Source organism: Centroberyx affinis, unplaced genomic scaffold, assembly GCF_046629955.1.
Source record: "Centroberyx affinis isolate AG114_WGS23_722 - 3 ecotype Tasmania unplaced genomic scaffold, CSIRO-AGI_Caff_v1 ptg000287l_1, whole genome shotgun sequence".
Lineage (NCBI taxonomy): Eukaryota > Metazoa > Chordata > Actinopteri > Beryciformes > Berycidae > Centroberyx > Centroberyx affinis.
In genome coordinates, this window is record NW_027278966.1 from 300,024 (window position 1) to 319,445 (window position 19,422).

The 19,422-nt window shown below is 41.8% G+C and overlaps 3 protein-coding genes and 2 non-coding genes across 9 annotated transcripts; 1 reads left to right on the forward strand and 4 right to left on the reverse strand.

The window, feature by feature from the left end:
- Positions 1 to 479: 479 nt before the first annotated feature.
- Positions 480 to 7,409, reverse strand: wdr12 (WD repeat domain 12). Its single transcript, XM_071514611.1, has 13 exons — positions 7,269 to 7,409; positions 6,780 to 6,874; positions 6,036 to 6,130; positions 5,534 to 5,640; positions 4,951 to 5,066; positions 4,669 to 4,823; positions 4,519 to 4,564; positions 4,345 to 4,430; positions 3,550 to 3,690; positions 2,664 to 2,769; positions 2,218 to 2,350; positions 1,073 to 1,145; positions 480 to 824 (listed from the first exon to the last, which is right to left on the reverse strand). The coding sequence occupies exons 1-13, from the start codon at positions 7,307 to 7,309 to the stop codon at positions 747 to 749; spliced, it is 1,272 nt and encodes a 423-aa protein (XP_071370712.1). The 5' UTR covers positions 7,310 to 7,409; the 3' UTR covers positions 480 to 746.
- Positions 7,410 to 7,835: 426 nt separating this feature from the next.
- Positions 7,836 to 13,546, reverse strand: nop58 (NOP58 ribonucleoprotein homolog (yeast)). 4 transcript variants are annotated; one of them, XM_071514585.1, is made up of 15 exons: positions 13,400 to 13,546; positions 12,780 to 12,856; positions 12,589 to 12,641; positions 12,154 to 12,278; positions 11,763 to 11,899; positions 11,484 to 11,548; positions 11,229 to 11,363; positions 10,969 to 11,114; positions 10,573 to 10,699; positions 9,910 to 10,073; positions 9,227 to 9,361; positions 8,981 to 9,042; positions 8,747 to 8,892; positions 8,516 to 8,637; positions 7,836 to 8,372 (listed from the first exon to the last, which is right to left on the reverse strand). In XM_071514585.1, exons 1-15 carry the CDS (start codon positions 13,442 to 13,444, stop codon positions 8,313 to 8,315), a joined length of 1,599 nt encoding a protein of 532 aa, XP_071370686.1. In that variant the 5' UTR covers positions 13,445 to 13,546; the 3' UTR covers positions 7,836 to 8,312. The 4 variants fall into 4 exon arrangements, with proteins under 4 accessions (XP_071370686.1, XP_071370695.1, XP_071370672.1 ...); XM_071514594.1 differs by having other exon boundaries at positions 7,836 to 8,360; positions 8,516 to 8,640; XM_071514571.1 differs by having other exon boundaries at positions 8,516 to 8,640.
- Positions 10,455 to 10,537, reverse strand: LOC139640507 (small nucleolar RNA SNORD11B). Its single transcript, XR_011694924.1, has one exon. It is a non-coding gene; the product is annotated as a small nucleolar RNA SNORD11B (small nucleolar RNA).
- LOC139640500 (small nucleolar RNA SNORD11B) lies at positions 10,820 to 10,904 on the reverse strand. Its single transcript, XR_011694923.1, has one exon. It is a non-coding gene; the product is annotated as a small nucleolar RNA SNORD11B (small nucleolar RNA).
- A 654-nt stretch (positions 13,547 to 14,200) lies between the features above and the next one.
- Positions 14,201 to 18,748, forward strand: nufip1 (nuclear FMR1 interacting protein 1). Of its 2 annotated transcripts, none has more exons than XM_071514665.1 (10): positions 14,201 to 14,570; positions 14,927 to 15,015; positions 15,102 to 15,206; positions 15,321 to 15,383; positions 15,473 to 15,549; positions 15,801 to 15,893; positions 16,067 to 16,254; positions 16,397 to 16,537; positions 17,198 to 17,463; positions 17,856 to 18,748. In XM_071514665.1, exons 1-10 carry the CDS (start codon positions 14,306 to 14,308, stop codon positions 18,444 to 18,446), a joined length of 1,878 nt encoding a protein of 625 aa, XP_071370766.1. In that variant the 5' UTR covers positions 14,201 to 14,305; the 3' UTR covers positions 18,447 to 18,748. The 2 variants fall into 2 exon arrangements, with proteins under 2 accessions (XP_071370766.1, XP_071370768.1); XM_071514667.1 differs by having other exon boundaries at positions 15,105 to 15,206.
- The last annotated feature ends 674 nt before the right edge of the window (positions 18,749 to 19,422 follow it).

A 19,422-nucleotide genomic window follows, 5' to 3' on the forward strand; every position in this document is an offset into this window, starting at 1 on the left:
GGTGCCCAAAATACGCGCAGAGTGATACGTCACTCCATTTCTCTCCTCTGGTCAAACCAGTTTGAGGAGGAAGAAAATATATTTTTCTTGCTTTTAGCTTCCAGAAACTTGAGGAAGTAGATAAAGTACAATAGGTGTACAATGTAAATGTGGACTGTGACCTGTGCAACACATCTAATGGCAATTTTCAATATAAAAGGTATATGCACTACTGATTTCTTAGTTCCATCATCTAGACTCAAGGCAACTTCCGGACAGAGAAAAAGCACTACATAAAAATACTTTAGTATGAGTATCTTGTCAAACCTTTACTGTCAATTTTCATTATATCAGTACAATAATATCACTACAGTGCCATCTCTCTGTATCATATCCTAAAATTGCCTTGACTCTTGATTATAATACCAAGCACCACCATGAAAAGATAATGCAGTACGCCTTGTCAACTGAAACAGTAACTTGAAGAAACATCAACACTGTAGAAGACAAAATTAATTTATAGTTATCTTAGGTTAGGCATTTCACAGGAATACAAAGACAAACCGTAAGAAAACACTTGTCAAAACTCATGAGAGTAAAAATAACCAGGACAGTGAGGAACAAAGCAAGCAAGTTTTCTAAAATACAAAAGAAAAAAACAAAAAAAAATCACTGCTGCTTTATTCTGAACACTGCTATTATGAATGTCCATATGTGTATCCATTCAGTCTGTCTGTGGTGATGGATGTGGAGGCTCTCTGTTCAGGCTATGCCCCGGCGTCGGTCTTACAGGCCGAGTATCTGTAGGTGTACAGCTTGTTATCCGCACCTCCACTCAGCATCAGCTGGAAACAGAAACAAACAGTAGAGACAGGAAGAGTTATATATCCATTTAATTCTACTGATCTTGCAATCTTCAATATATTCCAATTGTTGGTTTTATCCAATTCTTTCCTGCAGCAATGACCTTGATTTCCCCTCTGTATGATTATTGTTTCATCTTACTTTATCTTTTATACAAACACTGAATATTCTCCTTTGTTTTGGCATGACATTTGTGCTAAATGTCTGTTAAACGGCTGGTGTATCTTACCCCGCTTTCTGTCCAGTCCACGCAGAACACTTTGTCCTCGTGGGCAGCCAGGTCATACAGGGGAGCCTTGCAGCTGGAAGACAATATGGCCGAGTTAAGTTTATTCATACAGCGCTTTAACAACCAGTATCGTCACAAAGGGCACAAAAACAGATAAATACAGCGATAAGAAAAACAAGATAGAGCAATCATAAACTCAAAGAAATGGGGACAGAGCTTGTGAATTCATGTGTGTGTGAGTGTCTGTGCACACCCACACACATATACTGTATGTGAGCGGGTATCAGAGAGCCAGGCAATACGTAGGAGGAGAAAGTGAATGAAAGACTCCAGCTAAGTGTTAAGGTGTTGTAGAAAATGGGTCTCGAGTCTTAAAATCTGACTGAGACAGCGTCTGATTCTCTAACAATGGCAGGAAGCTTGTTCCAGACGGAGGAGGCGCTGCAGCAGGAGGCGCTGCAGCAGGAGGCGCTGCCCCCGGCTGCTTTCTCTCAAATGTGTGGAAAGATACGCTGCCATAACAAGCCTGAGAGACCATTCATGAACTGTAACTGCATGGATTATGATCCAGCTTGTGCCATCAGTTTTCTCTCCTCCATCCGGTCTATCTTAGCCATCAAAAACGTAAAGTAAAAGAAAAAAATCACAGTCTTAACTTCCTCAGTTCTATGTTCCTGTATTAAGACCATATCACTCCTCTGCTATCTGGATTCAATGCATACAAGTCCGCTATACAGATTTAATGCAAACTATCTATTTACTTGTGGGGAATTTAGTAATTCCAAGTCACCCTTACAAAAAAAAAAACCCTACAGTAATTTGTTATGCAATTTTAGACGGATACTAACAAATATCACAGCAAAAATGTAAAATGTCATGTGGTTACTATAGTATAGTAATAGTATATACTATAGTAATACCATAGGAGATGAAAAAGTATGTAAGAATTTCAAAATTGAGTACCATCAACACATTATAAGTCCCAATAGGAATATTATAATGATGCCATTGGAGATAAAAGAAAAAACTCAATACAAACACACTTTAAGTTCCAATATGAATATTATAGGAATATTATAGTTATGCAATATGAGATAAAAGAATACCATAAAGTATATAAAGTGTGAATTAAGTGCTTCACAGACCTTCTGGTGTCCCACAGTTTGACCAGGTTGTCGAGGGAACCCGAGACCAGCTGGTGCTCATGGGAAGGCGCCCACTTGACGGCGGTGACCCAGCCGGTGTGGGAGGTCAGAGACAGCAGCACCAACGAGCCGTCTGGAGAGGAGAGGAGAGGAGAGGAGAGGAGAGGAGAGGAGAGGAGAGGAGAGGAGGCGAGAGCACACAACATACGACCGATCAGGAGGTGAGAGAGGAATACGCTCACAGGAAATGGAAATAAATTAACAGTCTCTCGGCACACTCGCGGTTTGGCAAACCACAGTTGGTTAGCCTAAAACCTTTTGATAGCTAAAATATGCAATTTCACACCCAAGCTGCAGGGTTAGGTTAGGGTTTTTGTGTTTTATGAGATGGAGCAGTAAATATCTCAGACAGGAAGGAGTGTGTGATGTTTAGAGCACAGCAGTACCTTTGGTGCGAGGGTCCCACAGTCTGATGTGTCTGTCTGTGCTGCCGGAGGCCAGCCGTCGACACAGAGGGGAGTAGGAGATGCAGTTAAACACTTTACTGCCCGTCTGCAGGAAGGAGAAAGACAACGCTCAATCAGTTTATTCAGGGAAATGCCACTGAAAAAGACACCGGTTGTTTTTCTGCAATTGTAGACATTTTACTAATATTTTGTAGTTTAGTCGTTTTTTTCTGTTGTTTATGAGTTTAAAGCACAGGTTTTCAAGGAAATGCAATCCTATGGTGCTATAAAATAGCATTACTTGAGGGGGTTCATTTCATCGACAAACTGTAAAAGTTTAAAATAGGTGTGTTCAATTCTTATGAAAAAAAAATAAAAAATAACGCTCCAAGTCTTTCAGGAAGAGAGACCTTTTGACAAGGAAAGTAGTAGTAATAGGTGAAAACAATGTTGTTGTTTTTTTTCATTTTGTGTAACTTTTCCCAATCTCTTACACAAAGCTGCAGGACACGGCTGCATATCATTTAAAATGACTTTCCATTTAGCTTTAGAGCTGCTTAAGTTCTCATTTTCTCACTTCTCAGATAATGCTAGTATCACTCAACATAGTTTATGCTAAAGTGTTAGCATATAACACCATAGTAAACAATCTACCAGGGACACATGGATGATTTTGGTGTCTATGTTCTAAATCTCTTAATGGGTAACTTGACCAATGGGACAATCTTCCAAAAACTGTAAAAACCTAGACAAAACACTACAGAAAAATATTTACTACTGCAAAAGAACGGCCTTAAAGTGAATTTGAGTCGAGTTTCCCTTTAACTCAGTTCAGTCAGGTGCAAAAGTGTGCTTGTTAATGTGTGTCTGTTCCAGTCTGTCTCACCAGTGTGGTCTTCATTCCTCCAGTCTCAACGTCCCACATGCGGATGGTGTGATCCCAGGATGCACTGCACAGCTCCTCGCTGTCGCACCACAGGACAGAGGACACCGCCTCGTTGTGTCCAGATAACGTCATCAGGGGAGTCTGGGAGGTACAAGAGCACCAGATGAGTTCTCACTAGTTTACTTTGATGGACCTTTCTTACCCACATTACATTCAATTATTTTTTATTAAACATCAGGTCAGCCATGTCATCCACCACCAATATGGTAGAGGTTTGATTTTCTTTGCACCTTGTATTTATTAATTAAATCATTAAATCATGTTTTTTTTTGTGAATTAATTCTTCATTTAAAGGCCTAATGCATGCCAGAGTTTCCTCTACCATTAAATAAATAGGGTTAACCCTAAAATAATTTCACTATCCTGGGTTCTATGGAGAGTTTTAATGTCACATGATGGTCTAAATGCTGTTTCAGAAACCTTTCCACCCTGACAAGAATAAAATTCTGGGGGAAACACTGAATCCTTCAATTTTTGTCAAGGAACAGTCAAATTTAAAGATACTGGATATCGACACATTGGTATCAGTCTTTAAAAACCGTCAGTTGAAACCTAATACTAGCAATAAAATCCCCAAAAGCTTTTGCTCCAAATCCTTGCTGATTGATAAAATCAATTAATCATCACAGGAAGAAAAGACACAGGCCAGCTGTATCTCTGAGAGCTAAAAACGCACCATTTAACCAGCTAAAACTCAACAATGAAAACAGACTGCAGGACCATCTGAGCGCTCACCCTGGTCAGGCCCAGCTGTTCAGTCTTCTGCTTCTTCCTGGGTCTGTTAGGAAGCTCCTCAACCTCATCTGCCTCCTCTGTGGGCACTGGCAGACAGGAAAGGATGCAGTTTGTCAGGGATTTGCTCTTCGTTCAGTGTTGCTTAAGAGTTATTACATCATTCTAGTAACATACCTGCAGACCAAATCTTAAGCATTTTGTCCCAGGAGCCACTGCAGAACTGAAAGGGAGCAATACAAACATTTTGATTAATTAATGAAAACCATGTTGTAATCTTACTGAAACTAATTTCTACACCTTTTCTCCACTCTCCGCCCCTCGTACCTTTGAGCCGGTGGGGTCTGTGGCGATGGTGTCGACGCTGCCTGTGTGTCCCCGGCAGCAGTGTCTGGCTTTCACCTTGTTCCTCTCCGAGTTCCACTCCCACAGCAGAACGGTTTGGTCCAGAGAGGCCGTCAGGAGCAGAGAGGTCAGACCGTCTGCACAAAAACAAAACAAGGTGGACACATGATCTCAGAACGTAAAACCAACTCCATTTAATTTCTGACAGAGGATTTAGAGGTTTCACTATTGTTTCTAGAAGAGTGAATGTCTTCTATTGCTCACCTCTCTTCACCCAGGCTACGTCTTTGACCACTTCTGTGTGTCCCGCCACTGTCATCACCGCCTTGCCCTCCACAGACCAGATCCTGGCCGTCTTGTCGTATGACCCCGTCAGGATCCTGCAAGGAACAGACAACATGTGAGGAAAAACACAAAAAAACCCCCAAAAAAACCCAAAAAACAAGTGGCTGATAGGAGATTTTATTCCGATTTAAGCACAAGAGAAGAAAACAGAAGAGTGGTACAAAACAATTCAAGCTTTTATAAATGAGGAACACCAGTGACCATCTATATTTCTGAGAACTATCTAGGAGTCAGTTTCTCAGTCTACTAAAGTAGGTAATCAACTAAAGATTTCCAATGTACTTCATTCACTATTCAAAGACTGTTTTGCTTGATCCACCAAGGCAAAACAAATGTAAGGTCACAGTGTTAGTTCTTGGCTGGGACCAAGAGAGTGATGACAGAATCTGTGTTGCACAAAGTCAGTTTTACATCAGTCACACTCTTCCAGACAAAAAGGGCTGGTGAAGTAAAATCAAAGTTAATTAATGTAAGTCCTTAGTGTGATGTCAGTCTCTCTTACCATTCAGCATCTGCATCTACTGAGCTAATCCAGTCATCGTGCATCATACACTCCTCAGGCTCCGGGGCTGTGATTCGCTCCACGTACTCGATCTCCACCACATCTTCCTGAAACACAGACAGACACACTGACACATTAGAAATATCAAATCATGTGCCCAGAGACAGTCCCCTGCCTCTGGAAACACATTTGTGTCCCAGCTGGCTTAGGACTGAATCCCACCCGAGCTTTCTCTCCTATGTCTACTTTCCCACAGTCTAAATAAAGAATCTACAGAAATAATTAAGAATAATGGACTGCCCTCTTGTTTAAAAAAGAAAATAGTCACTTGAATCATGACAAAAGTCATGATATCGCAGGCATGACAAGTAGATCTTCCTGCACACTGAAACCAGCTTTACCCCAACTACTTGTCATTGGAAGTGTTCAATGCCATAAATGTGAGACTGACAGGCACACAGTGTATAAACCATTGAGCTTTAGGCACTGAGGCTGGTCATACCGTTGATATGCCCTCTGTCTCCATGTGATTGGACAGCGACGTCCGCAGGAACTGCCCCCGGACCAGGAAGTCAAAATCCACCTGGCTGTGAGATGCTACGGAAACAGGAAACAGTATTTTTTTTATATCTCTAACATATCAATGCTTTTTTGAGCTAGTACTGGAACTTTGTGAATCATCTGATATAATGTAGGCTCAGTGTAAAGCAGCATCCAAGCAGCTGGAAAAAGGGCCGGGGTGGGGGCCGGGGTAGACAATATCAATATTATGATAATCCTAAGAGATTATTTTGATAAGATATACATCTGCCAAAATATGCTAAATCACATAAAATAATCAAATTGATGTTCACTGCATTGATTTTCAATATAATGTATATAACTGTAATATAAAGTATGATTAAAAAAAAAATCAAAAATAATATTCAGATCTCAATTTTGTTAGATTTGAATTAGTATTTGCTTTCCATTATTAATTTAGATGACAAAATTGTGTATCATACAATAGCTGAATATAATTATTTCAACAGAATATGACTCTATTGGAGGATAATAAATGATAAATATTGAATTATTGCCCAGCCCTAGAAACTGGAAACTCAACCATATCTGATAGGTAGTGGGGAATTTGTGAAAAAACATCAGTGGATCAAACACATAGGTTATACTGCTGTATAACCTATACACTGCTGTTACACAGCTGTATAACATATATGTTTCTTGATATTTTTGCATTATGTTTTACCATTTTTTGCCTCCAGCAGCTTGTTGATGACATTGCTGAGGTCCTGCACCTCAGAGGCAGCTGGGATGGAGAATGGGACATCATCTACAGCATACCTGCAGAGACTGGGCTTAGTTACCATGGATAAGTTTCATCCACCCAAACTACAGGCAAAACGTTAGTTAACATTATTTAAACGTTAGCTTAATGTCATGGATTCCTTAGTCGAACATACAGTATGCACAATATTAAGAAAGCAGTCACTGTTAACTTGCATTACCCAGTGAAGTTGATAAGATCGTTAGCTAAACCAAGAGCGAATTAACCTTACCAACTTTTGGATAAAGACAGTAACTAACAGCTAAACCAAAAATTAAATTACACCTGAATGGGTAAGAGGCAAACTAATATCCTACAACTTCGTGCTATTAGCTACCCAGCTAGTTAGCCGACTAGCTACTGATTTTCTTGTAGTTTTCTTATCGTGTAGTTTAGGAAACCAAGTCTCACCTTTTGTTCTCTGTGAAGAACCTCGCTTGTAACTGCGACATTTTTCCTCAGTTGTTAATTAATATTAAACACTATCTAGGCATCTACGATATGGCTAAATAACTAGTTGCTCCTTCATAACACATCTGACTCTTCCATGCAGTCATGCCATGTGGTACGACACCAAGGCGCTGCAGCTGAACACAGAGAAGTCGATCGATGATGCGGCTCGTTGCTCCTCCAGTAATGTCTGGCCATAATGGAAGTAGCTTTGATCCCCCCTTTATGTCAATCTAATCCCACTCCAAGAGATATTCGCTTTTACACAGAGGATACGTCATGTACTGTCATAATATAAAAAAAAGTATAAAAGTAAACTTAGGGCTTTGTGTGCCGAGTGCTTTTTCAAATATGTGCATATAGAAAGCCATCTTCAAACCCGGTCCATCAGAGGGGTTTACCCCAGATTTCTGTCTTTGATATGGCAGTCAAGGATTGAACCCAAACCTCAAATATGGCATTATATGAAACACTGGTTCCTCTTAATAGAATATGGTATATTGGCAAAGATCAAGCAAAACACACTGCTACAGCAAAAAAAGTTTATTTCACCAGGGCAGATGTTCACAGTCTTAGACAATCAAAAGGTTTGTCACAAGAAAGCTGGGAAATGTTTCAGTATCGATCCATCACTCTGAGCTGGTTAGAGGTACAGCGTTTGATACAGATGTGTCCGGTACAGATGTGTTCACAAATAAAACAGCAACATAAAAACTGTCAAACCAGAGTGGATTACAAACTTATGAACCATCATTTTTCTAAAAAATAAAGATTTACAGTTTTCACTCATTTTATGACTCGAAATACACCCATACAGCGTGATTCACAATCACAGCTCTCACTCGCAGTTATAAAAGGAGATCCAATGACAGTTTTGTCCTCAGACATGCACTCTCTGTTGATGTCCACAAACAGGCGCTCAATACAGTCTTCGGCCTTATCAGATATAAATGTACAATGACATAAAAACTAAAAAATATACAGACTCCCATACATCCACCCATTTTATTCATCTTCCTCCTCCTTGACCTTCTTTTTCTTCTTCTTTTTCTTCTTTTCTGTTGACTGGAGAGAGAAAAAGACAAATAGTGAGCAGTTATGCAAAGAACTTTTAACTTGTTTATATAAAACTTTGTGTCAAATCTCTTAAGCATCGTCTTCGGACTAGGTTTCAAGTTGCCAAATCAAATTTTGAACCTCAATCTTACCTCCTCTGATACTGCTACCTCCTGCTCTTCCTCCTTTGGTTCCTCAGCTGCCTCAGCTTTCTTGTCCTTCTTTTTCTTCTTCTTCTTGGGAGTCTCTTCTGCCGCTGCTGATGTTTCTGGTTCTTCTAAACCACATGTAAAGAAAACACCGTGAGCATCATAAACTCCAGACTTCACACAATGCATCAAAACCACAAGATATGTGGCGAGGTCAGCTCCAAGTGGACCCACCTTCTGTTACTGGCTCCTTCTTGGGCTTCTTGACTTTGACCACAGGCGTTACGGGCTCTTCGGCCTCCTCTACCTCCTCAAACTTCCTCTTCTTCGAGGTGGAGGGAATCGTGGAATCCCCGGACGGATCGTACATTTTCACGTCACTGTTGAGACAAAAACGGGTTTACATCCACCGTTCATATTTATATTGAGAAACCTTTGGAAAAGAGCGTGTCGTGTGTCTCAATTCACCTCTTGTGCTGATATTTGTCTGCCTTTGCCATAGCTTTGCCTGTTCCACTGATTCTTCGGATCTGAAAAAGCATGAAGAGACAAGATCAGACAACCAGTTCAAAGAAAGGTTAGTTGAAATCTATTTCAGAACATGTGCTTGCATTTTCTTATACAAAAAAAGCTGAGGAATTTCAATACATTTCAGTGTGACACTCCATTGATGCCCAAAGGAGAAATATATCTTTCACTTGTAATTGTACTTACTCCCTTCTCTTCCAGGTGCCGCAGTCTGGCCTCTAACTTGGCACGGTTCTCTATTCCCATTTCTGCATTCGTGTCCTCTCCCAGGGCATCGTAACGAATAGCCAGAGCTGCTTTAGCTGCCAGCATTCTGGAGATCTGGACAAGGATGATGGAAATTTATATTATTAAACCATCAGATTGTGTTCACCAGTCATTACCTGGGCGGCTCCGCCAACAAGGTTATGTTTTCGCCCATTAAGATCGTTTGTCTGTCTGCAAGATATCGCAAAAACTTATGAACATATTTCCATGAAATGTGGTGGACAGATAGGCCTTGGACTAAGGAACAACATATTAAATATTGGTGATGATCCAGATCTGGGGTTTCCACCACTACACAATAAGGATTTTTTTTGGGGCCATAATTATGAAATTAACAGAGATAGAGACTGGATTCCAAATGCTTAGAGTATGTTTGCAGGGTCAAGAAATGAACTTCATTTAAAATTTAAGCGATAGGAATGATGTCTTTTCTCAGTGTCGGCAGGTTTCCCTCTCCAAGTGCCTTCTACTTAATCCAGTTGTTTGCTGTTTTTATTGGGAATCACATGGGGAAATATTGATGCAGTTACACTCTTGGGCAAATAATACCGCATGTTTCTGCTGTAGATATTAATATTCTCTAGTTTCCCTGTGGAACTCACCTTGCCCTTATTCTTGGCGGTGGTCTGGCCCACTAGAGAGGCGTGGTAGATCAGACCGTACTTGGGCGTGTCTTTGCGGGTCTTCAGGGCTCTGAACAGGGCTTTCTCTGCTCCAAGAATCTGCACTGTGGAGGCCGGGTGCTTCGCCAGATTCAACAGGGAGCCTAAACATTACAGCGGCACAAAGAGAGTAAACACTGATGTCCTCACAAATATCTGTTGCTCATTTTCATTTATGTCTAGAAATATGTTGCTGGGCTAACTTAAAGCACCATTCTTTCCAAAATTTGACTCTTCACTACTTCTACATACTTCCAAAAATGTTCAGATTCTTTAGATGTGCAGATGTAGTCGACACTCATACTTTAAGATACTTTTATTCTTACGTTTTTTGATGAATGGTAGAGGGTGAAGAGTAAAATCAGGTGGTCAAACACTTTTTAAAGGAACTATGAATTCAATTTTCAAGCAGAAGAAAGCAAATTTCCAGCTGCTTTCAGCTAGCCCACACCTTTTCTCCAGTTCTTCCTACTATGTCTCTTGAATGCAAGCTCAGATGAGGTAGTGACTTAAAACCATCAGTCTTAATCAGGACAGTGACATGCTGTCGTCATCATCACTGCTTGGCTGTTTGCTCAAAGTTATCCCTTCTCTGCGACTTACCGGCGTGTGAGATGAGACGGGCGCCAACCAGCTCCCCCACCATCACCGTCAGGTTGGGAGCGATTGCTGTCATGCGGTTCTTCAGGTAGTCGTACAGCTGGGAGCGGTATTCTGTGATCTCGATCACCTGGAAAGAAAACAACAAATAAGACCATGAGATGATACTGAGATGACATTGGTAATAAAAATAAATCAGCTAATATAAACTATTTAGCCTGAAAAAAATGTCCCTCCAGTTGTTTAGTTGTGACTGTTCAGATGAGGTAGTGACTGAAAAACCCACATGGTTTGTTTCAGGACAAAGACAATAGTCGTCATCATCACCACTGTCACATGAGTTCCCCGACATCCAGCAGTGAAAAACTTTTCGTCTAACGAGGCAGGAAACACACGTACCTGGTCACACAGGTGCATTATGTTGCCGATGTCCTGTTCCGACACTTCTGTTCCCATGGAGATTTCAGCGGCCAGTTTGACCTCGGCCTCCACTTCCTCTGGGAGGATGTCTGACAGATCGGTGCTGGAGACGTTTGTGCGATCGCCTGGTGAGACACAGTGTGCAAACAACATGATTTAGTCTAGTAAACCCATATGAGATGAATGAAGGAATTTGCAATTATTTCGTGAAGTGCTTCACAAATATAGATTATCATTACCTATCTTGCGAACACTTTTGCAGTAGGCCAGGTTGTCTGTGACGATCTTGCCCAGTTCGGGGAAGTGCCAGCCGTACCACTCTCTGCAGCGCATGATGTAGTTGTTAAGCTCTTTGTCCAGATCATCCAGAAGAGCTGCAGAGACAAGGAGAGACCACTCAGATTGTGTATTCACATGCAGTTCAGGGGAAACTACTTCATGCATCACTGAATATTGTTTTGTGCTTCTCTTGTGTCGTATAACGCAAAACTTACAGATAGCCTGTACAATCATGGTGTCCACTTTGTCCGGACTGAACTTCAGCTTGTAGCGGGATAAACTGGAGAACACAAAGAAAAAAAGAAGATCGAGCAGCGAGTTAATTCACATGTTGTTTCTGATTCTGCCATGTCATGGGGGAGACCGCTAACTCAGTGGTAGTGACGAATGCTGAGGAAAATCCACACGAGGTTTCAGTCAGCAAGTGTAATCATAGGCAGCGGTCACATTTATATATATATATATATATAACACTGTATCTGTGCGTCACCTACCTGTGAGCCAGACCCAAGGACATGGCGCTGATCTCCCTGGGAGGAAGTCCAGTGATGAGGCCCTCCATCTGGTTCCTGATGCCTCTCATCAGTTCAGCCACGGCAGGGCTGTGGACGCAGCTCAGGCTCAGCTTGTCCTACAAAACAGAGTGAGTTACAGCCACAACACCTTCAAATGACACTTCAGACAAAAGCTGATGATGATGCAAACCATCTTTCCCTGTCTGAAGGTTCTTCGTGTTTTTAATACAACAAAAAGAAGTGTTTAAACGGGGACTGTCTTGCATCTATGCACATTTTGTTGTTTGAGCATGGACTTTCTCCATAGTTAATGATCTGAATATTTAATTTCTAATGAAATCTGATGGTTTATATATGTTGGACCACTTACTTTGATAACTCCACCAAGTTTTGCATCGCTGATGGCCAGCTGCTCGTGAGCCTCCTTGGCCACGACCTTCTTCAGAACTTTCTTCAGACTCTTGCCGATTTTTCCCTCGGTCAGGGCGGTGGCAGCTGAGTGGAAGAGGTTAGGAACATCGCATCAAATACACTGGAACACCCACATAAGCTGAGGTGCAGTTATCTTCCATTATGAATGAGTGGGAGTTATACCAAAAGAAATCAAATTCTGGGGGCAAAAAAAACAAAATTCAAATTCCTATTTTTTGTTTCTTTCCCATCTAGCTGTCTATAGTAAAGGCTGCAGTCTCAATGGTAGTGAGAAATACTGCTGAATGACCTCATGTTTTCATCAGACACTGAGATGTATCACAGACCCCAGATCTAGACTGTACATTTACATATAGACGAGATGTGCCATTACCTGCCAAGGCCTCTGTTGTGTCCTGAAACTTCTCAAAGTGTTTCAACTTCACACTGGCAGGGATAAAAGAAAACATTTAAGACAAGAGATTAACATCCACTTCACATGAAATACGTGCAATCACATGATGAGAACTCACTGACTGTGTCTGTGATATACCAGCTGCTCTTATATGCAGCAACAATACTCACACTTTGTTCGCCTTTTCAGGAGTCTCAAACTCCTTCCATAGGCTGTCGACCTCTTGCAGTTTGGACTCATCAAGGACCTGAAATATAACAAATTAGCCCATTTAGCTGGGTGCACTCAAAAAAATCTGATCAGCACTTAACGGGTTTTAAATGTTCGAGCTTAATAAACTTGTGTGTAAAATGTCTTTAGTATTATATGTTAGTGTCTGCATTCAAGTTAGGGGGAAATTCACTATTTTAAAACCGCACCGTCACTTATTTAATTACCACTTTGCATGTGAGTGTTGTTCGGAGTAGTGGCAGTCTGAACTAAGGTTAGCCACATGCACACGTGGTTACTGGGCCTTCACGCTGATATCTAAATGCTAGCTTGTGCATTAGCCACGACAGCAGTATAAGATTCATATACAGACAAAAAAGTTGATTCTGCATGTTACTCGAGTATGAATTAAAAGCTATGGCTATTTTTTCCCCATGTTACTCGCTACTGGTAACGTTAAATCAACATGTGCAGTGGGTACCTAGCTGTCTGGCTAATGTTAGCTAACTCTGGTACATTAATGAAATGAAAAATAATTGCCCGATCTTGACCGGACAATAAACCAAAGCTCAATACATACTTTGAATATCGCATATCCAGCGGCGGTCTCGAATAGCACGAGCATTTTGCTAGCTATTCAAGTCTTTTGTAGAGTTTGGTTGCTCTCTTATGGGAGAGCCTTCAGGTTTTTCCTCCAAGCCACCACGCTGCTGCCGCTGCTCTCACTCTGAACCACACGCGCTGAGAGAGGGCACCCGGAAACAGCAGGGTTGCCAGGTCCGTTTTCAATTAACACCCGATTTGGTTTGAACAAAAACAGACAACAGACAAGAATTTATATTTTTATCTACACTTCAGCTTGTTTGAAACCACGCACTGCAGATTATGTTTTCAGCATAACGAAAACACCATCCAACGCCATGTTGCAGTTTAAAATTAATTTTCAACGTAATAAACGATGTAAAACCCAACCGACTTGACAACTCACTAAGCGTATGCAAAAACCTGCTAGCAGTGCCGCTAGGTTTATTTACCTTATGCAGTGGGCATATGTTTTTAATTCCTTTGGTTTTAGTGGCAACTTTATCTACATTAATGGATTGGGGAAAATACGTTTTTTTACTGCATCCTGGCAACCCAAGATGAAAGGTCGCGAGAAGTTGTACATACCGACATGCCAAATAAAAATAGTTACTGTCCCTATAAATGAACTAAGACAATGTTGCATTAGAAGGTGTCGCCCATTTTCAATTTGGAAGAAAACTATAAGAACTGTTGGTGTATTATAATGAATTTAATGATTGGCTCAATTTGGCTGCTCGTGCATTTTTGTCCTTCCTGATCTCGCGGAAGTGACGCGCACGGTATGTGTAAACTAGAGCAAAACATCCACATGTGAGAGCTGCATGGTGCGAAATCCAACTCTAGCTTGAATTTACTTCACTCGTTGAGCTTTCGACGTGGAGGAAGACTTCGTGCGGACACTATGAACGAATCGGGACACTATCCCCCGCCGGATTTCGGCTGTCCTCCTCAGACTCCCCTCATCAGACCCCCGTCCTTCCTGCAGCAGCCCCGCTCCAGCAGCTTCCACCCCGGCATGTGGAGCTGGTGCGAGACGCCCTCCGACCCGTGGGAGCACGGCGGCCAGGCGGGCTGGCATTATGGGGCAACGGCGGGTTTTGGGGACCGCGGTGGACGCCGTGGAGGTCCAGGAGGTCGTGGAAATCACGGAGCAAAACGTCCATACGGTGAGTATCCAGCAAGGCTTCAGCTGTGCGTTGGTTGGCATACAAATGTACCATCTTCTCTTCATATTGTTGCCATGTAAAGCATTGTGGATCTGTAATGACTATTTGTACTTTTCCCTGTAAAGTAATTATCTTTTCACTTGCCCTGTCCAGCTTAGCCATGCTCTTATTCATTGTTAGGTTTAAGTATAATGTTAACGTAAAGGTTAGGTATAGCCTACATATGTAAGTGTAAGGGACTGATTCTTAAATGCGGTCAGTGGGAGTCCTCACAAATATAGTAATGTGTGTTTCTGTATATGTGTTTTGTGTGTGTGTTATTTTCATTCCTGAAACCTCAATCTTATCCTTCTCAGGTCAAAACTTCAATTATGGAGGGCATCAAGGTGGCCATCGAGGTGGAAGACATAATAATTACGGACCGCCCAACAACCATGGGAAAAAGGTAAATACTAGTCCTGGTAGGATTTTGTCATTCAACATGATGGCGATGGTGATGTATGGTGAATTGACTTTGTCTCTATCCCACAGCAGAAAAACAAGAAAGAACCCGAGTTTTCTCATTTCTGTGACACCTGCGACCGGGGATTCAAAAACCAAGAGAAGTACAATGAGCATATTTCTCAACATGTCGAGGTAATTTACTGGACTTCAATTAGTGTATATGTTTGTTTTCTTTTCATGCTGGTGTTGCTTGTTTATGGTTATCAATATTCACGACTTTGTCTCAATGAATTGTCTCTTTCCAAGTGTTCTGTTCCCGGCTGCAGCTTCACGGCTCATGAAAAAATAGTCAGCATCCATTGGAAAAACGTAAGTGAACTGCTATAACATCTTAAACCTTGGCTCTAAGTTTTTTCCTTTGCTAATATCAGTCTTTTTTTATATCCTATCTTCCGCAGAGCCATGCCCCGGGAGCTAAAAGAATCAAGCTGGACACACCAGACGAGATTGCCAAATGGAGAGAGGAGAGGCGCAAGTCAGTATTCACAAACTCATCTTAGAGCCTGTTTGTGGCTCTCTGGTATCTCCTTGCTGTAGCTGCCATGTGCTTTTTTTTACCCCCTGACCGATTTCTGCCGTTACACCACCAGGTGGCACAAATATCCTGTCTTTTTTCACCCACAAGTGTTACACATGATGTTCAGTTCCAAACCACAAAGTGAAGTACATATCATCAAGGTGTCATGACTGCCTTTGTTCAACTGGAGCCCAAATGTGTCTTTCCAGGAATTATCCAACACTTCAGAATGTAGAGAAGAAGAGAAAAGTGCTGGAGGTCCGGGAGGAGAGAGGAGGGGTTCTGGAGACTGCTCAGTTTGGGTATGTGTGCAGATGATATGTGCAAATTACATAATTTAATATAACATAATGGTAGTAAGTCCCATTTTTGTATTGAATCTCTCTTTTGTCCTTCAGAGCAAACTAGAAAACAAGAATTCATTTGTGAGAACAACATAAAAAAATACCTTTTTAAAAACATATTTTATTACCAGGCGAATGAGAGGCAGAGGACGAGGAAGGGGACGGGGACTAGGGCGCGGGTGGGGTAACAGAAGGTTCCAGGGGGGAAACCCACAAGGCCCTCACAACCCAGAATGCAGTGCTTCAGAGCGACCTCCGCCCCTCACTCAGCCGCTCAGCAACGGGGATCCACTGGGCGCTCTGGTCAGCAGTGATCCTGGTGAGCACACGTTATTCAAACGACACTGTAAACATGTCAGGATTTGCCATAGAGGGTCATTTCAGAACCTAACAGAAAATCAGATGGACAACAGGCATGAAAACCGATGTCTGCTGCAATGCTTTTCTTATGTGTTTCCCAGATTCGGACAGAGAGGGGCCAGCTGGTGACTCCAGGCATGCCGGGCTGGTGGTGGCCCCTAAACAAATGAGCTCAGCGCTGGGCTCCCTGGTGGCCAACTACGGCTCCATGAGCGAGAGTGACAGTGATGAGGAGCCAGAGGGTGAGTGGACCGCCCTCCTCTTCACCCCCTGCAGGACAGAGCCTGTGCCTCAGAAGACATGCTGTCCAGTGCCAGCACATCAGGACGACCACGGATTCACAAGCATGAAGAAGTCATTTCATGCTGCGTATTTGTGTCACTTTGCTGAAGAATATGACGTATATGTATAGGGAAGTCTGCCGGTGCATTTCTTCACAAATCACAGCGTTAATGTGGGCCTTAAATGTCAGCTGTGTGAACAATATAATGAAACCTGTTTATATTTGGAAGTTGCCAGCAGAAAATGTCAATAATGACTGAGTTGTCTTGGAGGGTTTTTTTGCTGGTCTGGAAAATCTTGAAAAGTATGGAAAATGAACTTGAGTTTCCAGGTCTTGAAAAGTTTGGAAGTTGTGGCACAAAAAGTATGGAAATTCATGTATGACTACACATTTTATGCAGTCATGACACATACTGTTAAATACAAATACTGAAAAAAAATCTTCAAATGGAGGCAAGAAATGAAGGTCTGGAAAACCTCTGTCTCTCTATCGACTTACACCCCAGATATCACAATATATAGTAATTTATTTTCACCTGAGGAAAGCTGCATTATAGTGCTGTATTTGAAGGAAAACTGTTATTTTTTGTGCCGCTATAATTTTTCTTCATGTGTTTCAGCCATCCCCATCCAGAGAGGGAACAAGCTGGTGCAAGAAAACCAGGCCCTCCTACAGACTCTACCGCCAAGGTCCCAGGACAGGAGACCCTGTGGGGGTACGGAAACCCACCGAGACCCCCAGCCCGGCTCCGCCCCTCACACACCTGACAGCAGAAGAGGCAGAGGAGGGAGAGGAGGGAGAGGAGGCAGGGGAGGAAGACGCAGCAGAGGAGGACGACAAGACGCAGCCACACCTCAACAGCGCCGTGCCACTCTGCTTGAGATGGTAAGGACGCAATTGAGAGTACACAGGCATAATTTACAGTATTTTCATTTCAGAGAGAATTTGAATATTATTTGAAGGTACATGTTAGACACGGTCTTTATTCAAACACTGTAGTTTTTAGCCTAATTTAGCCAACACCTCTCAGTATAAGGGGTTTGTTCGGGTGAATTAAGTGTTCAGAAAAGTGAAGTGTGTTAAAAATCTTGTGCAAAGATTTTCTAAGTTAAGAAATATATATAAACACTCATTCAGTATTATGAGGTACAACCTAATTAGCAGTCTTAAAGGAATAGTTCACTCCAAAATGAAAATTTGAATCAACAAAATCTATTTTTCGTAACACAGTTTCACAGATAGTCATGAGCTACTGTATTGTCTTTCGCTCTGTTCAGTTGCTGGCCCCAGACGTCCGCCACGAGAGGAATGTCCTCCTCCAGTGCGTACGCTACGTTGTCAGAAACAACTTCTTTGGACTGGAGAGCGGATCCGGGAACCAGGAGGGGAGCAAGGCTACACACACAGCTGGAGAGCGCCACAGGACACAGGAAATGACATCAGAGGAACCGAGGTGTTCAACCCAGTCGGCCTCACTGGTCGATGGAGAAAAAGGTTCGACGGGAGGTGTCGCATCACATGAAGGCGTCACAGAGCAGGGAGTTATCCATCAGGCGTCTTCAGAAACTGGACTGTTGGCTAAAATGAGCCAGGAGTCAAACCCCAGTGCAGCTGTAGATGCCACAGACACTCTGGTTGACCAGTGTGTGCCACAAACCTGCAACATAACTGAAACTTCAGGGACGGAGTGCAGCCAGGAGAAGGGTTTACTGAGCGAGCAAGTCCGCTTAGAACAATCCCAGGATCCTCCAGTGGACTCGGCACAACATGCTGAGCACCAGCTGAGTTTGACCTCCACAGATAAAGTCATACCTGTCCCTTATATTTATGATGATGAAATATGGGAGAGTCCTGGTGCTGATATGTAAAATCCCTAGGGGAAAGATTTGCTAATATAGATCAACGTTATTTTGTCCCGAAACATAAAACCAAGACATTTATGTCACTCGGTCTCAGTTTAATGTTAATGATGACATGCTTCTGTCTACAGAAATTATTTCGTTATTGTTCAAGAAATTTGTTTTAATTTTTTTCTGTAATGTGATTATGTTAGTGTTACTAACATTATATTTTTGTACCATACCATGTACTGTACAGTGATGATTTTCTTTTTCATTATCGAGATGAATCACATTATCTTTATTGATAATTAAACTTCTTTTGAAAGGTTTGTCCTTTGACAATGTGTTGACAGGGTTGGGGGTCTGATCAAACTCGAACCAGCCTTTACAGAAAGCTGGGCTTCTGTATATCTCTATTTATTCTATACTGTTTTGGTAACGTGCAATCTTTGGAGTCACTGTTTAAATCGTTACAATCTGAAACTAATCCATATGAATTAAATGATCATACCTAATGATAAAAACATACAATCTTCAAATAACAAATGACCACAACAATTAATGAATCCTCACATCATCAAATAACGAATATTCACATCACAGCCCTCCATACCTTGGCTCAAACACTGAAACACCATAAAACACACTGACAAGACAAGAAAATGGCTTCAAAGGCAGGATGCAACAATGTCATTTTATTCAGTTTATTTTGTCAAGTTTACAATGCATCATATCTATTGAGTGGCTGCCACAGTCCCAACTGCAGTCCAACACGGTGTCTGTGGTATTCAACATACTACAGCCAGTGAGCAGTTGGTTCAAATTTAAAGGCCATGATAACACAGGGGACATTTACAGGCAACACTGATGGGTAAGATCACCTGCAAGAGGAACTTGGACAAAAGAGCAGGAATAAAAATGCAGGGAGTTTAAACAAAACAAGAATAAAAATGCAAGGAATACAAAAAGAATAAAAGAATAAAAGAAAAGAAAAAATTGGCCA